The sequence below is a fragment of the Thermobia domestica genome, chromosome 9 (assembly GCF_964235325.1).
Source record: "Thermobia domestica chromosome 9, izTheDome1.hap1.1, whole genome shotgun sequence".
In the NCBI taxonomy this organism is placed as follows: domain Eukaryota; kingdom Metazoa; phylum Arthropoda; class Insecta; order Zygentoma; family Lepismatidae; genus Thermobia; species Thermobia domestica.
The window spans coordinates 170,692,463-170,711,364 of record NC_137462.1 but is presented as its reverse complement, the minus strand read 5'-3'; the positions used below and the strand labels follow the sequence as shown (position 1 = coordinate 170,711,364).

Sequence of the window (18,902 nt, the reverse complement as noted above, 5' to 3'; positions counted from 1 at the left end):
GTTTTGTACGAGGTGGTGTTAAATTTTGCATTGGGGCAATTTTTTTAACATTTAGCTTAGTTTCCTTTTCATTTAATACAAATTTGAGAAATTTTATTTTTTTCTGTTTGAAACTGCATTTTTTTAATTTTATGTGAAAGTTTGCTTTTTCCAATTTTATTAAAATGTTTTTCAGTTGCTTTAACATTGATTTCCATGTCTGTCCGCTGATTAGGACATCATTTACATACCAGGATACTCCCTCCGAGTCTGGGCCCATAATTTGGTTTAGACACCTTTTGCACGCACTACTAGAATTTACCATACCATACGGGCAAGTAGTGTGCACGTATGTGCGCCCCTTGTACGAGAAGGCCATATATTTTTGACTATTTTTGGAGAGTGCTATGCTTAGGAAACATTTAGAAATATCTAGGTTGCAAAAGTATTTTGACGTTTGATGTTTAAGGATTACGTCATACATGTTTTCATTATGATCGCCATCTTTAGTTATTGCTAAGTTTACTTTACGAAGATTTGTATAAATTTGTACTTTTTTTGTTCCTCTTTTTCTTACTACGACAAGGGGAGAAATATATTTAGAAAACCCTTGTTTAATTATTTTTAAATTTTTTAATACTTGAATTTTTTTTTTACTGCGTTTCGCAATTCATATGGTATGCAATTATTTTTGGCTTGGAAGGGTTGCAAATCTTTGACTTGGATTTCGTACTGAAATCCCTTTACACGCCCTGGCTGATCATTAAAGACTTTTTTGTATTTAAGTAATATGTCTAATAGCTCTCCCTTTTGCTCGTTACTGAGGTGTGATTGATTGGACATAAATTTACGAATATTAGAATTCGAATATGTCCCTGTTTTTTTATTCCTTACTTCCTGTTGGGTAACTTGGTTACATTTCACTGTGTGGGTGGTTGAAATGTCACTAAATAGCGTATTTGCTTGGATGAAATTTACGAATTCAACATTACAAATATTCTTTTGTCCACAAAAAGGGATTTCATGCACAATGTTGTTTATTTTAAATGAAAATAATTTTCGCAAGAAATCGAAGTGTCCTTTATATTTGTAAAACAAATTAACTCCTGCAATAATGGGAAAAGACAGACCTGCTACTACAAGAAACGGATGGACAATGCTTGTTTTCTGAAAACATAGTTTTAACAATATTTGTTCTTTCACTTTCACGCCTTTATCCCTAGTTGCCGTCTTAATAATTGTATTAGTCACAGGGATGACGTCAATATTTATGCCCGCTCCCAACATTTCATTGAAATATTTTTTCGACACGAGAGACGACGTACAACCTGTATCCAACAGCATTTTGACACCTTGCCCACATATTTGTACCTCTATTTCAGGTAAAATTTTTACTGGTGGTCGTAACAGTGTTTCATTCTCACAAATTACGTTATCAAACATCGACGTTAAATTTTTTCGGACCTCGAGATTATGACTTTTGTTTATTTTAGTTTTAATGGGATAAAGTGTATTTTGTTTTAAAGAACAATTATTTAGGCTGTTTTTTACGGACAAGCTTGCTTTTTTTTTTATTTTATTGACCTGCTTTTTGGGGGTAGAAATCCCTTTTGTGAAAACTTGCTGGTTATTTTGCTTACAGGAAGAGTTCTTCTGACCACCCTCGGGGGCTTTGCCGCTTTGATTGTTTACCACTGACCTGCTGTATAGGGGAAGATTGGAAGAAGAACTAGCCTTTTCTTTCTGTAAATTTTCCCTCACCGTCCCCTCTAATGAAGAGGCGGTGGTCGTTGCGCGTTTCCCTGATATGAAACATTCGCTCCAGTTGCAGTATTTATATTTCGGTTTTCGCTTATTTCACTATTGTCATTCCTTTGAAATCTAGGAGCGTTGTGATCGTTTTGCGGATAGTTATGATTGTTTGGTGGATTTTGTTGTCTTCTGTTAGAATTATTGCCGTGTTGAGATTTTGATGTTGCGTTAGCGTAATGTTGTTGGCGTGGTTCCCGGCGTTCATCTCGGCGGGGTGGACGGGCTGTGCCCCTCTCTTGTTGGTTTTTTTTAATTTGCCCCAAGTTTCTAACGAGTTCTAATAACTCCGATAAAGTTTTTAGGCTAGCTGCAGCTAATGTCCTTTGTATGGGAACATTGTATTGCTTGCTAATGACCTTTACTAACTCATGCTGTGGTAATGGAGGGCGAAGCAATGAATTTAAATGCGCTATGTGCATAGCATGATCATAAAATGATGATTTACGTGGGTCATGTTTTGCAGTGTACACTTGCAGTTTTATGTCGCTCAGCCTCTCGTCAGAAAGATATTCATTCAAAAATATTCTCTTGAAATCCTCAAGTGTTTTAATTTCCGACTCCATCATCTTGAAAAATAATAATGCTTTCCCGCGCAGAGTTGATCTGATTACTTTTATGTGTAAATTACTGGGGACTTGCATTAGTGAAAGGTAATTTTTTAAGGAACGCATATATGAGTGAATTTCTAACTCATTTTCTTTTGATGTAAATACAGGTGCTTGGATAATGCGGCTATCTATTAACGCTTTTTGGACGTTGCTTGTTGTTTCCGTGTCCTGATATTTGTAAGCTTTATGCCGATGCAATCGACTGTCATACTCAGGTATGACGTCATTATCAGGGATATTTTTAGCCACATTATTAGTGTTTAAAGTATTGTGTTCCTGTGATAATTTTCTTACTCGCGTTTCTAAATTTTTTATTGATGAAGTCATATGCTCGCGTAAGTTTTGTAATTTTTTTGTGAGGTGGTCAATATTATTTACGAGACGTCTTTCAAGCTGCTCTGTTTTATTTGCATTATGAGCACTGTCTTCGCGGAATTTATGGAATTGGCGTGTCGTAATGAAATTTTGAGTGCGCTCTTCTAGATTTATCACTTGAATTTGTACGGTTTCCAGTGTAACACTATTTGTTTGTATTTTGTCTTTTATTTCTTTCATGTCCCTATTTATAGTAAGTATCGCATCCTCTTGTTCCGACAATCTGTTTGATTGTAAATCTACTAGTCCCTCTAGTTCTTTTGACCTAGCTTCTAACCTTTTGCACATATTTATTTCTGACTGGAATATTTTATTTTCTAAGTTTGACTGTAATGAATTGATCTTTTTATCTAATCTACCGATTTCGCTCATGATTGTTTGGTTGATTTTAGTGTTTTGGTCCTGCATTTCGCGTGAAAGTTTTGCTTTAATTTCAGAGCACCTCGCCTCAAAACGGGCTAATTTCGAGTTCAATAATTTTTCTATTCCCCGAAGGAGATTTTCATTGGGTTGTACGACTAATGCTGGTTGGTTTTGTGATTGAGTTTCGTTTTCAATAAGGGCTGGCGAAGACCCTTCCGCTAGTCCTGTTTTGACCTCCGCGGTTAGCGGGTGGAGGGACAATTGCCTTTCCATTTCTATTATTTTCAAAAGTCTTACTTGTAACCGCGTTACTACAGGCATAAAGCAGCACAATTGAAAATAGATACTATTATTTCCCAAGCAACAAAAATGAATCTAAATGCACAAAACATATGACAACAACAACATAAACCGAAGATTCAAAATAAACAGGAAATACATATATTTCAACTAAATTCTAACGATAAAATGGCATGCACAAAAAAACTTAAATGAATAGACAACTATGCATCATGCACTGTTAATTTTCAATTCTGTTCTGCCCCTTTCTAAAATAAAGGATAAAATTAGAATGGTCTGCCCCTTTCGAACATAGTTACATTTTCTCTTAAGAAATATACTAAAACGAAAATTAGTCTTCATATGAAAAGATTTGGCCAAAGACAGTAAATTCAAATGAATAAAATTTTAAAGGATAATTTAGAAGTCTCAGGATGAATAAAATTGTGTAAAATTCGAGCCCCACGCTGGGCGCCATTTAATGTGACTGGGCAAAATAAAGGTAAAAATGAAATTTGAAAAATTTCATGTTAGCCACTTTATAAAAAAAAATCATATGTAAAAAAAACATTACAAATAAGAAAATTTTCCGGCTAAAATTTTATATGTTAATAGGAATAAACGTGAGCTCGTACATAGATAAGATTTGCAAATGTTATTATTTTTTTTAACATAAATTTTATTAATGGAACAGTCCAACTGTTATTATTTTATTTTTTTGGTAGTTGTCACTTAATAGTCTTCCCTTAATTCCCTTAATAGTTTTTGGCCGTTTTATAATGAAAGATTTATTATAGTTTATGTATGTTTGATTTTACCGGCCCTCTCCGCATGGTTTTTTGATGAGTTTTAAATGTTTTTATTAAATGGTTTATTTAATGCACAAATTATTTACATTTAGCACAGTTTATTATTTGCATTTACAATGTTGAAGTTTGTATGCGGGTCCTGTTGATAACACGTTTATATTACTAATTGCTTTAGCATTGTTTTTTTAATCATTGTTACTGAGAATACTTATACACTACACTTTTTGTTTTATTAATTAAACTAAAAATTGTTTTTAAAATAATGAGAATGGACGCATTCCTTTTTTTTTTTTTGCACTGATTGTTTTGGCGTCCCCTTTCTTTTTGTTTTCCGTTCACACTTTTTGGTTTTTTTTTAGAAACATTTACAAATTTTTAAATGCAAGCCCACCCTTGTTTTTTATTGGTTGGAAAAACTATTTAACATTTTTAAACTGGACAGAAGAGAGAAACAAACAGGAAACTTCGTTGGTGGTGACTTGAAACATTATCGGGTGGTTAGTGGATGAAGGACAAGAAAGTGTAAAAGGACAGAAAGTTAGGAAAACGAGAGGGGAGTTGGGGTGTGAACCTTTTTTTTTTTTTTTTTTTAAACATTGTGAAGGGTGGCTGGACACAACTGGTAAGAAAATTGTTTGGATAGGATGAGCGCCTGAAATAAATGGCTAAATTTACGCTTAGTGAAATTAGAACAATAAATAAATATTGAGTAAAAATTAATAATATGATTAATAATATATGCACTGGCACAATATAATTAGGAAAGAGTTAACAATTATTCGCTCAGAAGAAATGGGTTTGGAGCCAACAGAGGTAGTTATGAATGATAAAATTGATGTTGATTGAACGTGAGCTGCACTTAACAATGGTGGACGGAAAGATTTGCAGTGCCTTGTTTTCCCAGTCATCTCAGAGATGTTACTTGTATGAGACAACTCCGAAAGAAATGAATAACATTAATAAAGTGACTCATAGAGAATATGACTCTTCTATTTTGAAATTTGGGATATTGCATGCATAGATTCGATGTTTCCAATGCCAGCTACACATAGTATACAGATTAGATGTACATAAGTGGTAAATAAACGGGGACAGGAAAAACAGAACTGATACAGAGTAACTTCCACACAACAAGAGCATAAAAATAACTTCCATGTTTAAGAATTTATAGCTGCAATGCAACACGTGGATGTATGGAGCAGTGGGTAATATTCTTACCTACACAGCAAAAAATGAGATGTTGAAGCAACACAAAATGACTACCACTTTAGCGTGTTACTTGTGTGTCAATTTAACACAAAGCACATTGACTTCAGAGCATATCAGAAATACCTCGTTACTGACTGTGAGTATTTGCATTGTTTTCTATTGTTTGGTATGAGCAAAGCTTTACGAAATATATTTCGCTTTTATGGCAAGTAACTAATAACATTCTATGTTTTCTGTAATCGGTCACAATAATATTGTTGTAAACCTGTGAATCATCTGACAACAGTTACACAGATATCTGTTTTGTTTATCTGTTATTCTTGTATCTTAACACGTATGAATAGAATATGGTAGAACTGTTGCCTATGTAACTTTTGTCAGACGATTTACAGGTTTACAACAATATTACTGTCACCGTTTACAGAAAACATAGAACATTATTCGTTATTTGGCATAAGTGCCAAATATATTTCGCAAAGCTTTGCCCATATTAAACTATAAATACCAATGCAAATTCTCCCAGGTAGTAACGAGTTATTTCTGAAATGCTCGGAAGGCAATGTGCTTGATGCTGAATTAACACACAAGTAACACGCTAAAGTGGTAATCATTTTGTGTTGTTTCAACACCTAATTTTTTACAGTGTAGCAATAAGTTCATCCATGTTCGAATCTTCATCAAGTACACTTTTATTTCCTATTCATTGAAAAAGCAGCTATTTAATGAAGTAGAGTTTTAGATATGGTTTCATTCCATTAGATTTTGCTTATTTTTTTCTAAGATAATAATACACGTATAAGGCTACAAGTATGATTTTAGATCAAAAGTAAGGGTGTTCTAGTCTTTTCCATTATTAAAATATAGATATAAGCTTACTTCCGAAACTAAATATACATGTAATTGAAACAAAACTACCAATTGACTTAACCAGCATTTGTGCTTCTGGCTATCCGTCTCTGTTCACCATAACTCTAGTAAAACATTCGATTTTAATGAAACTTGGCATATGTCTTCCTCCAATCTTTGAAAACAACCTTATTATTTGATGTTGCAAGAATCTATCAAAAATAAGGAAGTAAAAAGAATAAAAAATCCTCCCCATGTTGCAACTTTTCACGTATAGAAAATAAATTTCTAGTGGGAACTATGTAAACATGATTTGAATTCGATAAAATGTAGTGCATACATTTTGGGGGGAATATCCAATCATCCGCAATGGTTTCGGTTGAAACCGATCAATTATAAGTTGACAAAAGATGTAAGTTTCCAAAACTTTGAAGTTTCATTATTGAAATAATATGATAGGCTATTAAGAAAATAATTTTATTTAATAATTTTACAACAATGACTCGATTTTTATGCAACACAATGTATACTTTCTTTTAGGCTTACGAATCACCCCACTGCATGGAGTCCAAATCTGTCAAGAATTTAAGAATGAGTCCCCAATGAAATACACACACACACACACACACACACATATATATATATATATATATATATATATATATATATATATATATATATATATATATATATATATATATTGTAGCACCATAGAGTATATTTCCTTTGCGGTTTTCCATGATTCCCCCTCAAGATATAGTTAAAGGCAGTAAAAAAAAATAAGTAATGGATTTACTTTACCAATCAAAAAATATTCCATGACAACATTTGTATACGGTTTTTGTGGAAAATAGGATACGTGTATCTGGGGCTTTCCGGTCGTCCTCCAACGTTTGGATATAAAATCAGTCAAGGGTAGAAAAATGAAATCAACATCATCCCTGCAGCTCGGAAAATATGTCTTACGATAGCCATTGTAAAAATATTTGGATTTTCATAGTATATTTGAACTGACGTAGACGTCTTATGGCTTGTCTTTGCAGACAGATCAATGACGCAAAAAATGGTTCCCTACTTCTTGAACCAGAACTGGATCTTGAGCCACTGATGTTGCTTGCAGTCTTCTACTCTCTCCTTCGCGTGACTTCCAGCCGCTTGCTCACAATTCTAGGATCACAATCAAAATATCTAGCAATATGAGATAACTTCTCACCATTAGCAGCACGATCAATAATATCACTTTTTTGAGGGTCAGTCAAATCGTAAGAGCCGAAGGTGACCAGATATCTACTTTTAGTTGTTGTTCTGTTTTTATTCTCAACCAGAGCTGTTGTTCTGTTTTCCTTTTTTGAAAAAAAAAATATTAAAGCATGTTTTTTTTTTAGTTGTAGTAGCAAACACACTTACTCAGTGAGTCACTACTGAATGCTATAGAACAAAAGAGTAAAGCGATGTTACCTGAGTCGTTCTTTGAAATGCCTGTCTTATGTCTGTCTTAACTATGAAGTGAAAACACTATTTTGTAACAAAGTTTGATCAATTAAATGCTGGTCTGTGTGTAAAAACATAAAGAGAACCACAAAATAATTGTTTTGGTCTTCATTCTCTGTATTAATAAAACATCTCTCATAAGGGGAGGAACCGGTCTGGAATTTTAGGTTCGAATGATCATCATGTGGATGCAGGCTCGTAGCCAGCCCAAAAACTTAAAGGGGGGGGGGCAGAAGTTAGGGGAGGCCCGATTCAACCATATGATAGTTCATCACCATATTATAGTTCTTTTGCAAGCCTACTGTAAAACTTTTAGGGGGCCAACAAAAATTTAGGGGGTCCCGGCCCCCCTAGACCCCCCTGGATACGGGCCTGTGTGGATGTGGTGTAACTTCTCAAGTATTTAAATATATTGCGCCTTATATTGTATGTGCACTATGCAACAAGTTACAAGAGAACAAGTCCCGAAATTAAATCACTTAAACACACATCACTTTGTGTCAGCTGAGATCATTACAAAGACTGTAATGTTTTAGATGTATGAGATTCAGAGCTACACCCTTTCAATTTTTGATAAAATAACCCTCATAGGCACTGTATTATGAGCATTAGTAAAAATAGATATAGAAACTGGAAATCACTACCCGCACGAATCATTGGGCAATGGATAATAATCTACTGCATCTACCTCGAGTCTGCAGGTAAATTGAGTTTGAATTTCAACTAACTGTTATGTTTCTCTGTGAAATAGCATGCTCATCTGATGTTTATGAAAATTTTGAAATGAAATGTGAGAAGTTATCACAACTTCTTTTGGATGTTGTGTAAAACACTTCTCTGTCTCTTAAGTATTTTATACAAAATGGTTCCTACATTTTGCAAGAAAATCCTATTTTGTAACTAGTTTCCATGCCACAGTCGGTGCATCTGGTTTAGTGTTCGATACACGATGGAGCCAAATGGTTCGAAACCCATGTTAAACTGTAAGTTCCGTCCGCTTAGGGCGAAAAATGTAAAATAAACGAAATAAATTATTCCAAAGTTTGGTGAAAACGATTCGAAATGTTTTGAGAGTTCCAAACGACAAGAGACTAAATTAAACATTACCGTATTGATGATTATACAAACTTAATTTTCATCATCACAATTCTATCGTAAACAATAATAATATATCTAAGTTAATTTAGCGTAAAATATTAAACCGCTGTTCTAATATAATTTATTTGATAATATTTTATTTGCAATCGGAGAGAATTCACTCCTTTATTATTAACTCCAGTAGAGATGAAATGGAATTCTTAGAAACATAGAAGGAAGGGTTAAGTGAGTCCTCATAATTTACTGACTTCAAACCCCCAAGCAATCGGGATTATTTGAAAGGTTCATGTTATGTCAAAACCGAATATTTTTACGCAAGTTACTATGAAACATACTTTTCAAAACCGGACTAAGGAGGAAGATAAGTTCACTCTGTGATTCTCCACAATTTTAGACCCAAGTACTGGATAGACCGCGAAACTACAAAAGTTATGTACCATACAGCATCAAAATCTAATATTTTTTTACGAATGATAATGTGGATCATGTATTTCTTTTTTAAAAAAATAAAAATAAAAAAGGAGCATCTCTTCTCACATTAAGAGACTAAATTTACCCTTTCTGCTTGACTTATTACTATAACCCAAGCACTGAGGATTATGAAAAAGCCTCAAAAATCATGCATAATATTGTATCATACCTAATAAGTTTTACGAAAGTTATCACGGATTTTTTTTTAAATTGTAGAGGTTCTCGCTTTATTCTTTACTAATACTTTACTAATATCAACTATATCAGAAGAGATGATTGTGAAGCCTCAAAGCAAATATATTATATATTGCATCAACATCAAATATATATGTTGATGCAATATGTAATATATATTTCCTTTCCAGACATCTCATTATTCGAATCGCATTGTGTAATTTTATCAATTTTCTCCATTCAACCATCTGCTAATGTGTTATAGCCAAGGGCGTCGATCCTGGGGAGGGGCGGACGCGAGCCCCCCAATGCTCATATAATCCCTATATATTTTTATGAACATGTATTTTTATTGTTATACGTACTTCTAATGAATATTCAATATTTGGCCTAATTTGAATTCAATTTATCTTAAAATCCTCATATATGCCTTCTTAGACCCTTGTCTGCAACGAAACACACACCTGAATGGGTCCCTTCAAAGTTACAGAGAAATCAGCGCCCTTGGTTATAGCATAGATAGTTTTCCTCTCAAATTTTGGTTCCGTCTTTCAAATTTAAGTTTTCTTTTTTATAGTATAGCTATCATATATTGTATCTGATCCATGAAACTCGTCCTGTCTTGGCCAAACTTCGTACGGTAGTAGACCTTGACGAGCTTAGTAGGCATGTAAAGTATTTTGTTCTGCAGGCCTTCGAGCAGTTATGAGCAATCCAAGTTTGAGTTTCGACTTTGTCAAATTGTTTCCTCCCCCCTTCTTCCACATAAAAATATAATTGTTATTAAAACACAAATATAAGTAACAAACCAATATTAATAAACATTAATTTCAGGAATAAGAAAATAAATTATGAAATGTTTCATTAACTATGGTGTAAATCCAATGTGTACTTTATAATAAATTTTTTCTCCCTAAAAGAATCAATGAAGAACGAATATTTCCACAATAGGAAAACTTAGTAGTTTGTATTCTCTATGCATTCCAGAGAATGAAATTCAAAAAAGAAATATTCTTTACCATTCAGTTCAATTATTATGTATCAATAACAATAAAACAATACAAACTTTTGTACAAAATTGAGTTTCTGCATATACATTTTGTTTGTTTGTAATATATATACAGCCGCGAATCCAGGATAAGTTTATGATCAAGGGAGTTGTTAAACCATAGTTTCCGCTTTATCCAGTGTAAAGTAGGATTGAAACCCATTTTATCCAGTGTATATCGAGCGTCAAGGGGAGGACTATATTATATATACAGGGTGTCTCAAAAGTCCTCTGACATAAGGTAACTATTGTTATTAAGAGTTGCAACAAAATGTAAGAGGGAATACCGTCTCCAAATATGATGTTTTCAATCTAAAGTGAAGGAATTTTTAAAATCGAAAAAGCCGTTTAAGCTGTACACTCTTTTTGCGCCCAATGTTAAATGGAAATGCAACATTGCTATTTATCTGGACCCACAACATAAAGTGAACGGGGGCATATTTGAAATGGGGGCTGGCGTAAAAGACAGTAACTTCATTCATTTATATTATGGGTCTAGGTAAACGGTAACGTTGCATTTTCATTTAACCTTCGGCTCATACAGAGTGTACAGCCCAAACGGCTCGTCCGATCTAAAAAAATCCTTCACTTTAGATTGAAAACATCATATTTGGAGACGGTTTTCCCTCTTACATTTTGTTGGAACTCTGATAATAACAGAATTATATATATTCTCATTAGGGATGCACGCGAGACGAGACGAGATGAGAAATGGAAAAGTCTCGTCTCGTCTCGCAGCCTCAAATGTTGGTCTCGTCTCGTCTCGCGTCTCGTCTTCTCGCAAATGTGAAGTCTCGTCTCGCGTCTCGCATGAAATTTTGAGTCTCATCTCGCGTCTCGCGCGAGACTTTCTCCCATGGTCTCGCATATATTCTGGGTCAAAATTTTGCAATGTGTTATTCTATGGCTGTTAATGAATAATGATGTGATATTCTGTCCGAAGGCAGGTATTTGACATAAAAAGTCCCTTGGCAAGGTGAATCCATGGTGGTTTGCCATTGCTTTCCATGGGATGAGTGTTTATAACATCCTAAGGAGACGGAACCTAGAGTTCAACATGGTATCCGAACTTGTGTCCCCTCCGCTTCAAATTAAAAGAAAAGTTGTGCTGGAATTTGATTGCTGGACCATTAATTTTCGTCAAATTAATCGCATAACTTACAGCAAAACCAGCATAAATTGTTGCTGGATCCAACATTGTTTTCCAGCTTAGAGGTCTCCAGCAATATTTTCCAGTATGCCATGCGGGCACATTTTTGCCCCGAAAAAATAGTCGGTAATGTAATTAGGATATAAAGAATATAACGTTTCCGTATATGTTTTTCTGAACTCATTGAACCAAACCCGGATCCTTTTACTATATCTATATGTAAATTTCTTCGTCTTTATTTAACCGGATTTCAACCTTGTCTTTGCCTGCTTCTAGTCCGAGGAATGCTCTAACATCACAATATCCAAAATTGGCACGGATTGTTCTCTTAGAATAGGTTTGAACTTTCTTTTCAGAAAGTTTAAACTCTTTAGCATTAAATTTGTGGAAGCAGCAGAGAAAACATAAAAATACGGTACTTGTGTAGGAGAACAGTGCTGCCATCTATTGTCGCCTATCCTTTTTACACCAACCACCAAGGAATAACATTACTTGTGTCAACGGACTTGTGAATAACTTTGACGAGAGGGGATTTCCCCGCCATCCCCCAACATTAATCGCTAGTAGTAATGTGAAAAAGACAGATACAACAGAAATATCACATTTCGCAGCAATAGGGAATCTTATTCGCTTTTTAGACCAAAAACAGAAGTTCATGTGTTCGTGCGCGCCCGCGTGTATGTGTTTGTATCGCAAAATAAAGTCCTAAATCGATGCTGTAATAAATTTCCAATTTACAAAGCTTTTCTTTTCTAATGATGTTTAGAAGCTAAAGAAGGCTTTAATTCTGAAAATAAACCTTAAATAATAATAAATCTCATAAAATGTCTATTGCCCCAATCACTTTTTCGTTCCTGGAGGCATTAACGCTCAACTTAGAAAACTCAATAAATGTAAAATCACTAAATATACAATTAAATGTAATTCATAAATGTTGCGAGACTGCGAAAAGTCTCGCGAGACTTAACCGAGTCTCGTCTCGCATAAAATTTTCACTTTCGTCTCGTGTCTCGTCTCGCATTTGCGAGACGAGACAAGACGATACTTCTCGCGTCTCGCGTGCATCCCTAATTATCATACCTTCGTTTTACGGACCTTGAATTAACGAGCTCCAGAAGCAATGGATAAAATCTGGATCATCCGATTCTGGAAGTTTTGACTTCAAACTAAAAATGTTGAATTTACTCATTGGTACTGTAGCGTGTATTTACAGTGTATTACGTAATTAAAATGTATGATTATAAAAGAATTCAAGCAGTGAGAACGTGAGACGAAATGAGAAAATGTACAAACATGATGGTGTTCACAGCAAACTCATATGCCTGGGATCGAACCAGGGACTCGCGACCACATTAGCAAGACGGCGGAGGATACCTGGTGGACCTCAACCGACGAAATGACGGACTGCTGTCAACTGCTACTGGCAGATCTCCAACGAAATTTGCACTTATACAGTCAAACGATCCGTCGCTTTGAGTCCGCGACTACTCGTCAATGGTCTCTCTCTGAGAAATATGTATAAAGCTAAGAGAAAAAGACTTCCCGAGATGGGTTCAAACCACCGACTCCATGATCAGTAGCACTCTGCCTTTACCCACTCGGTTATTTCCATTCTAAATCTGTAACGTTATTCAAAGCTCATATTTGTGGATTTTACAACTAAAAATTTCCTATAATAAGTAAAAGTATTCTATATTACTTCCCGAATTTAAATTCCATCTACCTTTTATGCAGATGTGGATTTTTACACGATTTTTTAAATACCAAAATCCGTTTCAACATGCCCCCTACTAGTGACAAAAACTATAAACAAAAAAAAAATCCACCTGAAGAGTCTAAATTTAATCCTTAAATATAGTTATATCCTATGGAACGAATTTTAATTCAACAAATAATATATATATATTCTAATGTGTGTGAAGACATGAATAACAATTGACAAACGCAAAGCGAACAATAGCCAACCGAAGTTTAAGAAACAATTCGGCAAACCAGTTCCGGTCCACTATCATAGTGTCGCTTCCTAGTTGGAAAAGGTAAGTGCGATTTCGGTTCCAATACGAAATCGAGCCGCATCAGCGACAGCAGCCCAAATATCAAGATTGATCCGAATGTGGGCACATATTCGAGTGGCCCTGCACCCGTTGTAGATGGAGGATCGAAAGTACTTGGCGACATCTGCTAACGCGGGACTTAATCAATTCATTCCTTTACATTGTTTTGTTCAAATTTTGGAAAAAATATTGACAAAATTTGACTTGAATTTACTGAAAATACCTATTTCCAAAAACTGAACAATGTGCGTTGATAGATTAATTATTTCACTCTTTGATAGACGTATTACAAATATCTATTCTAAAGTTTTCAGAAAGTATGTTATTTATTATTATTATTATTATTATTATTATTATTATTATTATTATTATTATTATTATTATTATTATTATTATTATAGTAAATTAATGCCTTAATTTCTGATAAGAGTTGCATCGAAGTTACAAATACTGTACAAATCGCGAACTAAAATCATTTTGTCTTTAAATCAAGTTAATGTGAATTATATGTAATGTCATTAATCCTAGTATGCTCAATTGAATAATTCTAGAATTCAGAACATAACTATGAAGATGATAACTGCAGAAATGATTGACAATAAGTAAGCAATGATTGCCAATTACTTTTTTGATACTGTAATTCCGGAGTCGTTGGATATATATACACGGATAAGATTATCCAGGAAGTATAATATATAAATTTTGGTTATAGTCTAAGTTGCTCTTTAATCAGAAATTCTTTAATCACAATGTGATAACTTCGGTATATCCGTTCCAACGAAAGGTTGAGTGCTCACTTAACACAAAATGCATGTCTTAACTCTTACGGCGAGCATGTGAAAAATTGGTTGAGCCATTTTAACAAGCTAATAACTTCTTTTTTTAAAAAATAATGTAATTTATATAAAAAAAAAAATACCGGTATGTCTTTAGTCTGATCTACATCCACAGCGAGGGTTATTGCTGATCGGAATCATTGACTCACTTTAAAAGTTGTTTCTTTTTGAGGAAAGGAACATATGGCATGTTTTAAGAATTTAGTGAGATATGTCATGGGGAGAGATGAGCATCCGTGACACTGATATAATTATTACTATCAAAATAATCTGTTTAAGATAGAAAAAAAAAGCGTTGATATGACATCATCGATTCAATTTGGAAACACATTTAAGTAAGAATATACGTTTCTCAGTAAGCAAATTCTGTGTTATGAGTGATATTAAGAAATAATTTGAAATCCCTTAGGGAGAACTCTAGGACATATATTTTTTTTCTACTTTGGTAACCGAGCAGGGTTAATTTGTTTATCGTAAGAATAATATTTAGAAAGTTATACAGCGAATTTGCAATATTAGCTATATTAGTTCAAGGTATTGAGAATGTCATACTTTTCTAACTATTCTTACATTTAAAAAAGTACAAATGTTACGTAACGTTACTTACAATTTCAAGGGCCGACAACAGCAGCAACAGAAAGAGGAAGTAAGATTGCAACATTCCATGCGAATGCAGCATCTCCAATTGTTGCTATAGGCACATAACGCTTATCAAAACGAACACACGATCACATTCATAAGGCACCAGCTGCCAGAACAATGGAAAGAACTGCGTTGATAACTGAACTGCCCACTGAACGTACTACTTCCTGTTACCGGAAGAATTTAAATGGCATCCAAAGTTCTTGGTTGGTCATCGTGGCTAGTGAGAGGAATAATAAAGGCTTTTACACAGGGCAAGCTCAAAATATGAACGAGAAACTATGCCTGTCACTTTTTCGGTTATGACGGATACTTCTTTTGTATTTTTGTTCAAGTTGTGTCACAAATTTCACGTTCAAAGGGAAAGCACTTTTGCCAGAAGCTAAGAAATCTTTTTCAAAAGGATATAAAAAGACAGGCCTCGAACTAGGTTATCCAGCCTAAATACTGACTGTCCTAAACAACTCTCTGGCTGGCTACTTGATAAAACATTGTGTTACTTTCTTCACAAAAGAAAAATATAGCTATAGAAGAAACGCACGTAAAGGAGAATGAAAAATGCTCCTCGCTTCAAGGAGCAAAACGTTCCTTAACACTTTCAATTGTTTTTCTTGAGTACCACGCCCCCTCAGTTCACTTCCGAAACGAGCTAATAAGAACACTGAAGATTGACTTTGAAAAGAAAGCGCGAGCACTTGATGTTCATTCGTTGTGTTTTTTTGGGTAGTTGGGCGCAACCAAGGTCGGCAAGTGAATAGCAGCTGAACTAATTAAGGCAATGACCCACACAAACACACACATAACGCATACTGAATGTAGTCTTCCAAAACCACAAGATTCTGATGATACCGCTTTACCACAAAACTGGACTCATTTGCTATATCTGTCATAATAATGCTTCTTCTTCTTCTTCTTCAACAGCAGAAGAAGAACCAGACTGCATTCTGGAAATAAATCTTTGTCTACGAACGGAAATTCTCATCGCTGGCTTAGAAGAAATCACTTGATATAACTGCAGAATACACCTACGACTTTCATGCGAAGCGATTGTTCTACTACTTTGTTCTACATCAATTTTAATCTTCCCACGAGAAATGTCTCTATGTTGAGTCCTCCTTCCACAATCATGCACAATATCTTTATTCTTGTTTTATATAAGTGCTACTACGAAAGCTTCTAGAACGTGTCAGCCACTTATTACCTACATTTGGCTTTGATCTTCAGTAGATATATCTGCGAAAAAATATGAGAATTAATTTCCATTGTCACGATACTTCTCGTGTAAAGTGTGAAATGAATATAGAACTCTAATGTCGATGTTCATTTAATGATAAGTTAAATGATTCATATTTATTTTTGTGGTTACGAATTATGGTATAAGATCTCCTGCAATTGAATCTGTAGTTTTAAAAAGGTCATGAGTCAGAAAAGTAAAGTTATGAGAAAATTTTAAAAAAACTAATTTTTGAAAATCCTGATAGACATGAAATGATAGACCTCTGTTCGAAAAAGTAGAGTCCTCTTGACATTGTACGAAATGAGCAACTTGTTGTCAGCAATTGGTGTTGCAAAAGAAATAAATAAAACGTTGGACTAAAGCAAAATCTAAATTTTCTGACTCACGATCTTTTCAAAACTTCTAATTCAATTGATTTTTCAACGGTACTAAATACGTCGATTTTTCTTGAATATTTTTTTCTTCATTTGTCTCAATGTTTGAAATTAAATTAGATTTTATTGTTGATTCAAATAATTTCCCTAGTAGCACACTTGGTAACCGAATGGTCGACATAGATGGGAACTGATTAATTCAAAAATGACGTTTAAAAAAAAATCGTTGGCCTAAAGTAGTTGAATGTGCAGGTTGAACAACCAACAATTTCCCGTCATTTATCCAACAGGTTCGACTTTGCACTTCCAATCGCAGTTAAGGATTTATATTGGCAAATGCTCTACAAAGCGGCCAATTACAATGTAGGCCAATTACAACGTAGGCAAAATTTTGATAGTTGGCTAGCTCACCATTCCCGATTGTTAGCTCTACTGGCTGTGCTGCATGGAATAGAGAGGGACGTCTTTCACCTTCTAATTTAAACGGCGTGACAAACATCTTGGCATTTGAAGGCGGCGCTCCAAGTCCCCTTTAAATGCTGCTAACAAATGAGAGCCCAGCGGTATTGCCACGTTTATTCTGTACACATCCACGTCTATCCCCTATCACCTGATCGCGCTATAGTATGTCTGTTTAGCCATAGCCACACCCCTTAGCACTCGACAACGTCGCGTCAGAGCTTGCGTTTTATTCGTTTAGCTGAAATGCCAATATGTTTGTTAGGCTTTAGTTAGGAGTAAAATACAAAGTACACAGAGAACTATTTGCCTGATTGGTATCTTCCTGTTTGGCATGTTCCTGTTTTACCTTCAGCCGTGTCGGAAATGAAATGAAAAATTGGGTCACGTGTTTAACTTCAGCGTTTTAGAGAAAATAGAATAGATATGTAATCTTATTATCAATATATTAAGTGTTTTGCATATTTTGGTTCCATATTTTACCTTCCACTACCTAACCTATATTAATCTTCCCTTATTCTCTGCAAAGCACATTATATTAACAGTACAGGAAATGGAAGTATTATTGGCGGCACTTTGTTCCACTTTTCCTCCGTTAAATTTTGGAGAGGATGCACAGAAACACTTCTTAAATATTGGAAATCGTCATCTCTAAAAATTTAGTAGGGTTGTATATATTACCAGGGTATATACCTCTGAAACATTCGGTGGCCCATCTCCTGTTCTAGTGTGGGTAAAAATTGTCAGAAATTCAAATTTTGAGTTTTTTAAATCCTATTTTAATCTCTAAGATGAGATTTTATTGTGTCATATGCTCCTATGTTTAGGTACATGGGTCCTACACGGATACATCTTTGCTGTACCTTTCTCACATTTCGGAAGGAGTATATTGCCTTAGACCCTACTTCTCAAATGAGAAAGACGTACACTCGCTCTAAAGTTCCACGTACACTCAATTGGTATCTTGTCAAATCCGGCAAATTCCCGAAAGATGCCTACAATACTAAACAAGAATTTTAGGAATGATCCACATAAAATGGAAAAAAAGATTGCGACCTTGGCCAAGAATTTTAGGAATAATACAAAAAAAAGCATCAAAATATTACGATCTTCGCTAATAATTAGTTTTCGGATCATCGGCCACAAAACTTTTTAATTGCCCCAAAATCGAGTTTAAAATATATATATATATATATATATATATATATATATATATATATATATATATATATATATATATATATATATATATATATACACTCAGTAAGCACATCATACCGAGTTAAGTGATATTTTGGCTTTAGCTACACTATATGTAGTTCTCCACATATAAGGCTTACAAGAAAATTTTTGCCTAAAATATATTCGTCTTTTGATTCAAAAACATCCAACAAGCGAAAATAGATTACTAGAAACTCTATTTATTTGTTTTCACAACTGACATAATTTCCATTACAGAAAAAATAAAGAAGATAAGAAATGTTAAAAGAGATCGAACAAGTTGTTAATGACACAAAGTGAAAAATTCCAAGCAGAAACATTCAGAACAATTTAATCATAAGCCCCAATACGGTGTAAATGAAATGAT

The 18,902-nt window shown here is 34.4% G+C and overlaps 1 protein-coding gene across 1 annotated transcript in view; it reads right to left on the bottom strand.

Annotated features, from left to right (window-relative positions):
• Window positions 1-15,775, bottom strand: part of LOC145695203 (uncharacterized) — a 156,014-nt gene extending 140,239 nt beyond the window's left edge. Inside the window, exon 1 of the mRNA XM_081772188.1 lies at window positions 15,210-15,775. Coding sequence (XP_081628314.1) covers window positions 15,210-15,281 — 72 coding nt within the window. The 5' untranslated portion in view covers window positions 15,282-15,775. The remainder of the gene's footprint in view (window positions 1-15,209) is intronic.
• Between the last annotated feature and the right edge of the window lie 3,127 nt (window positions 15,776-18,902).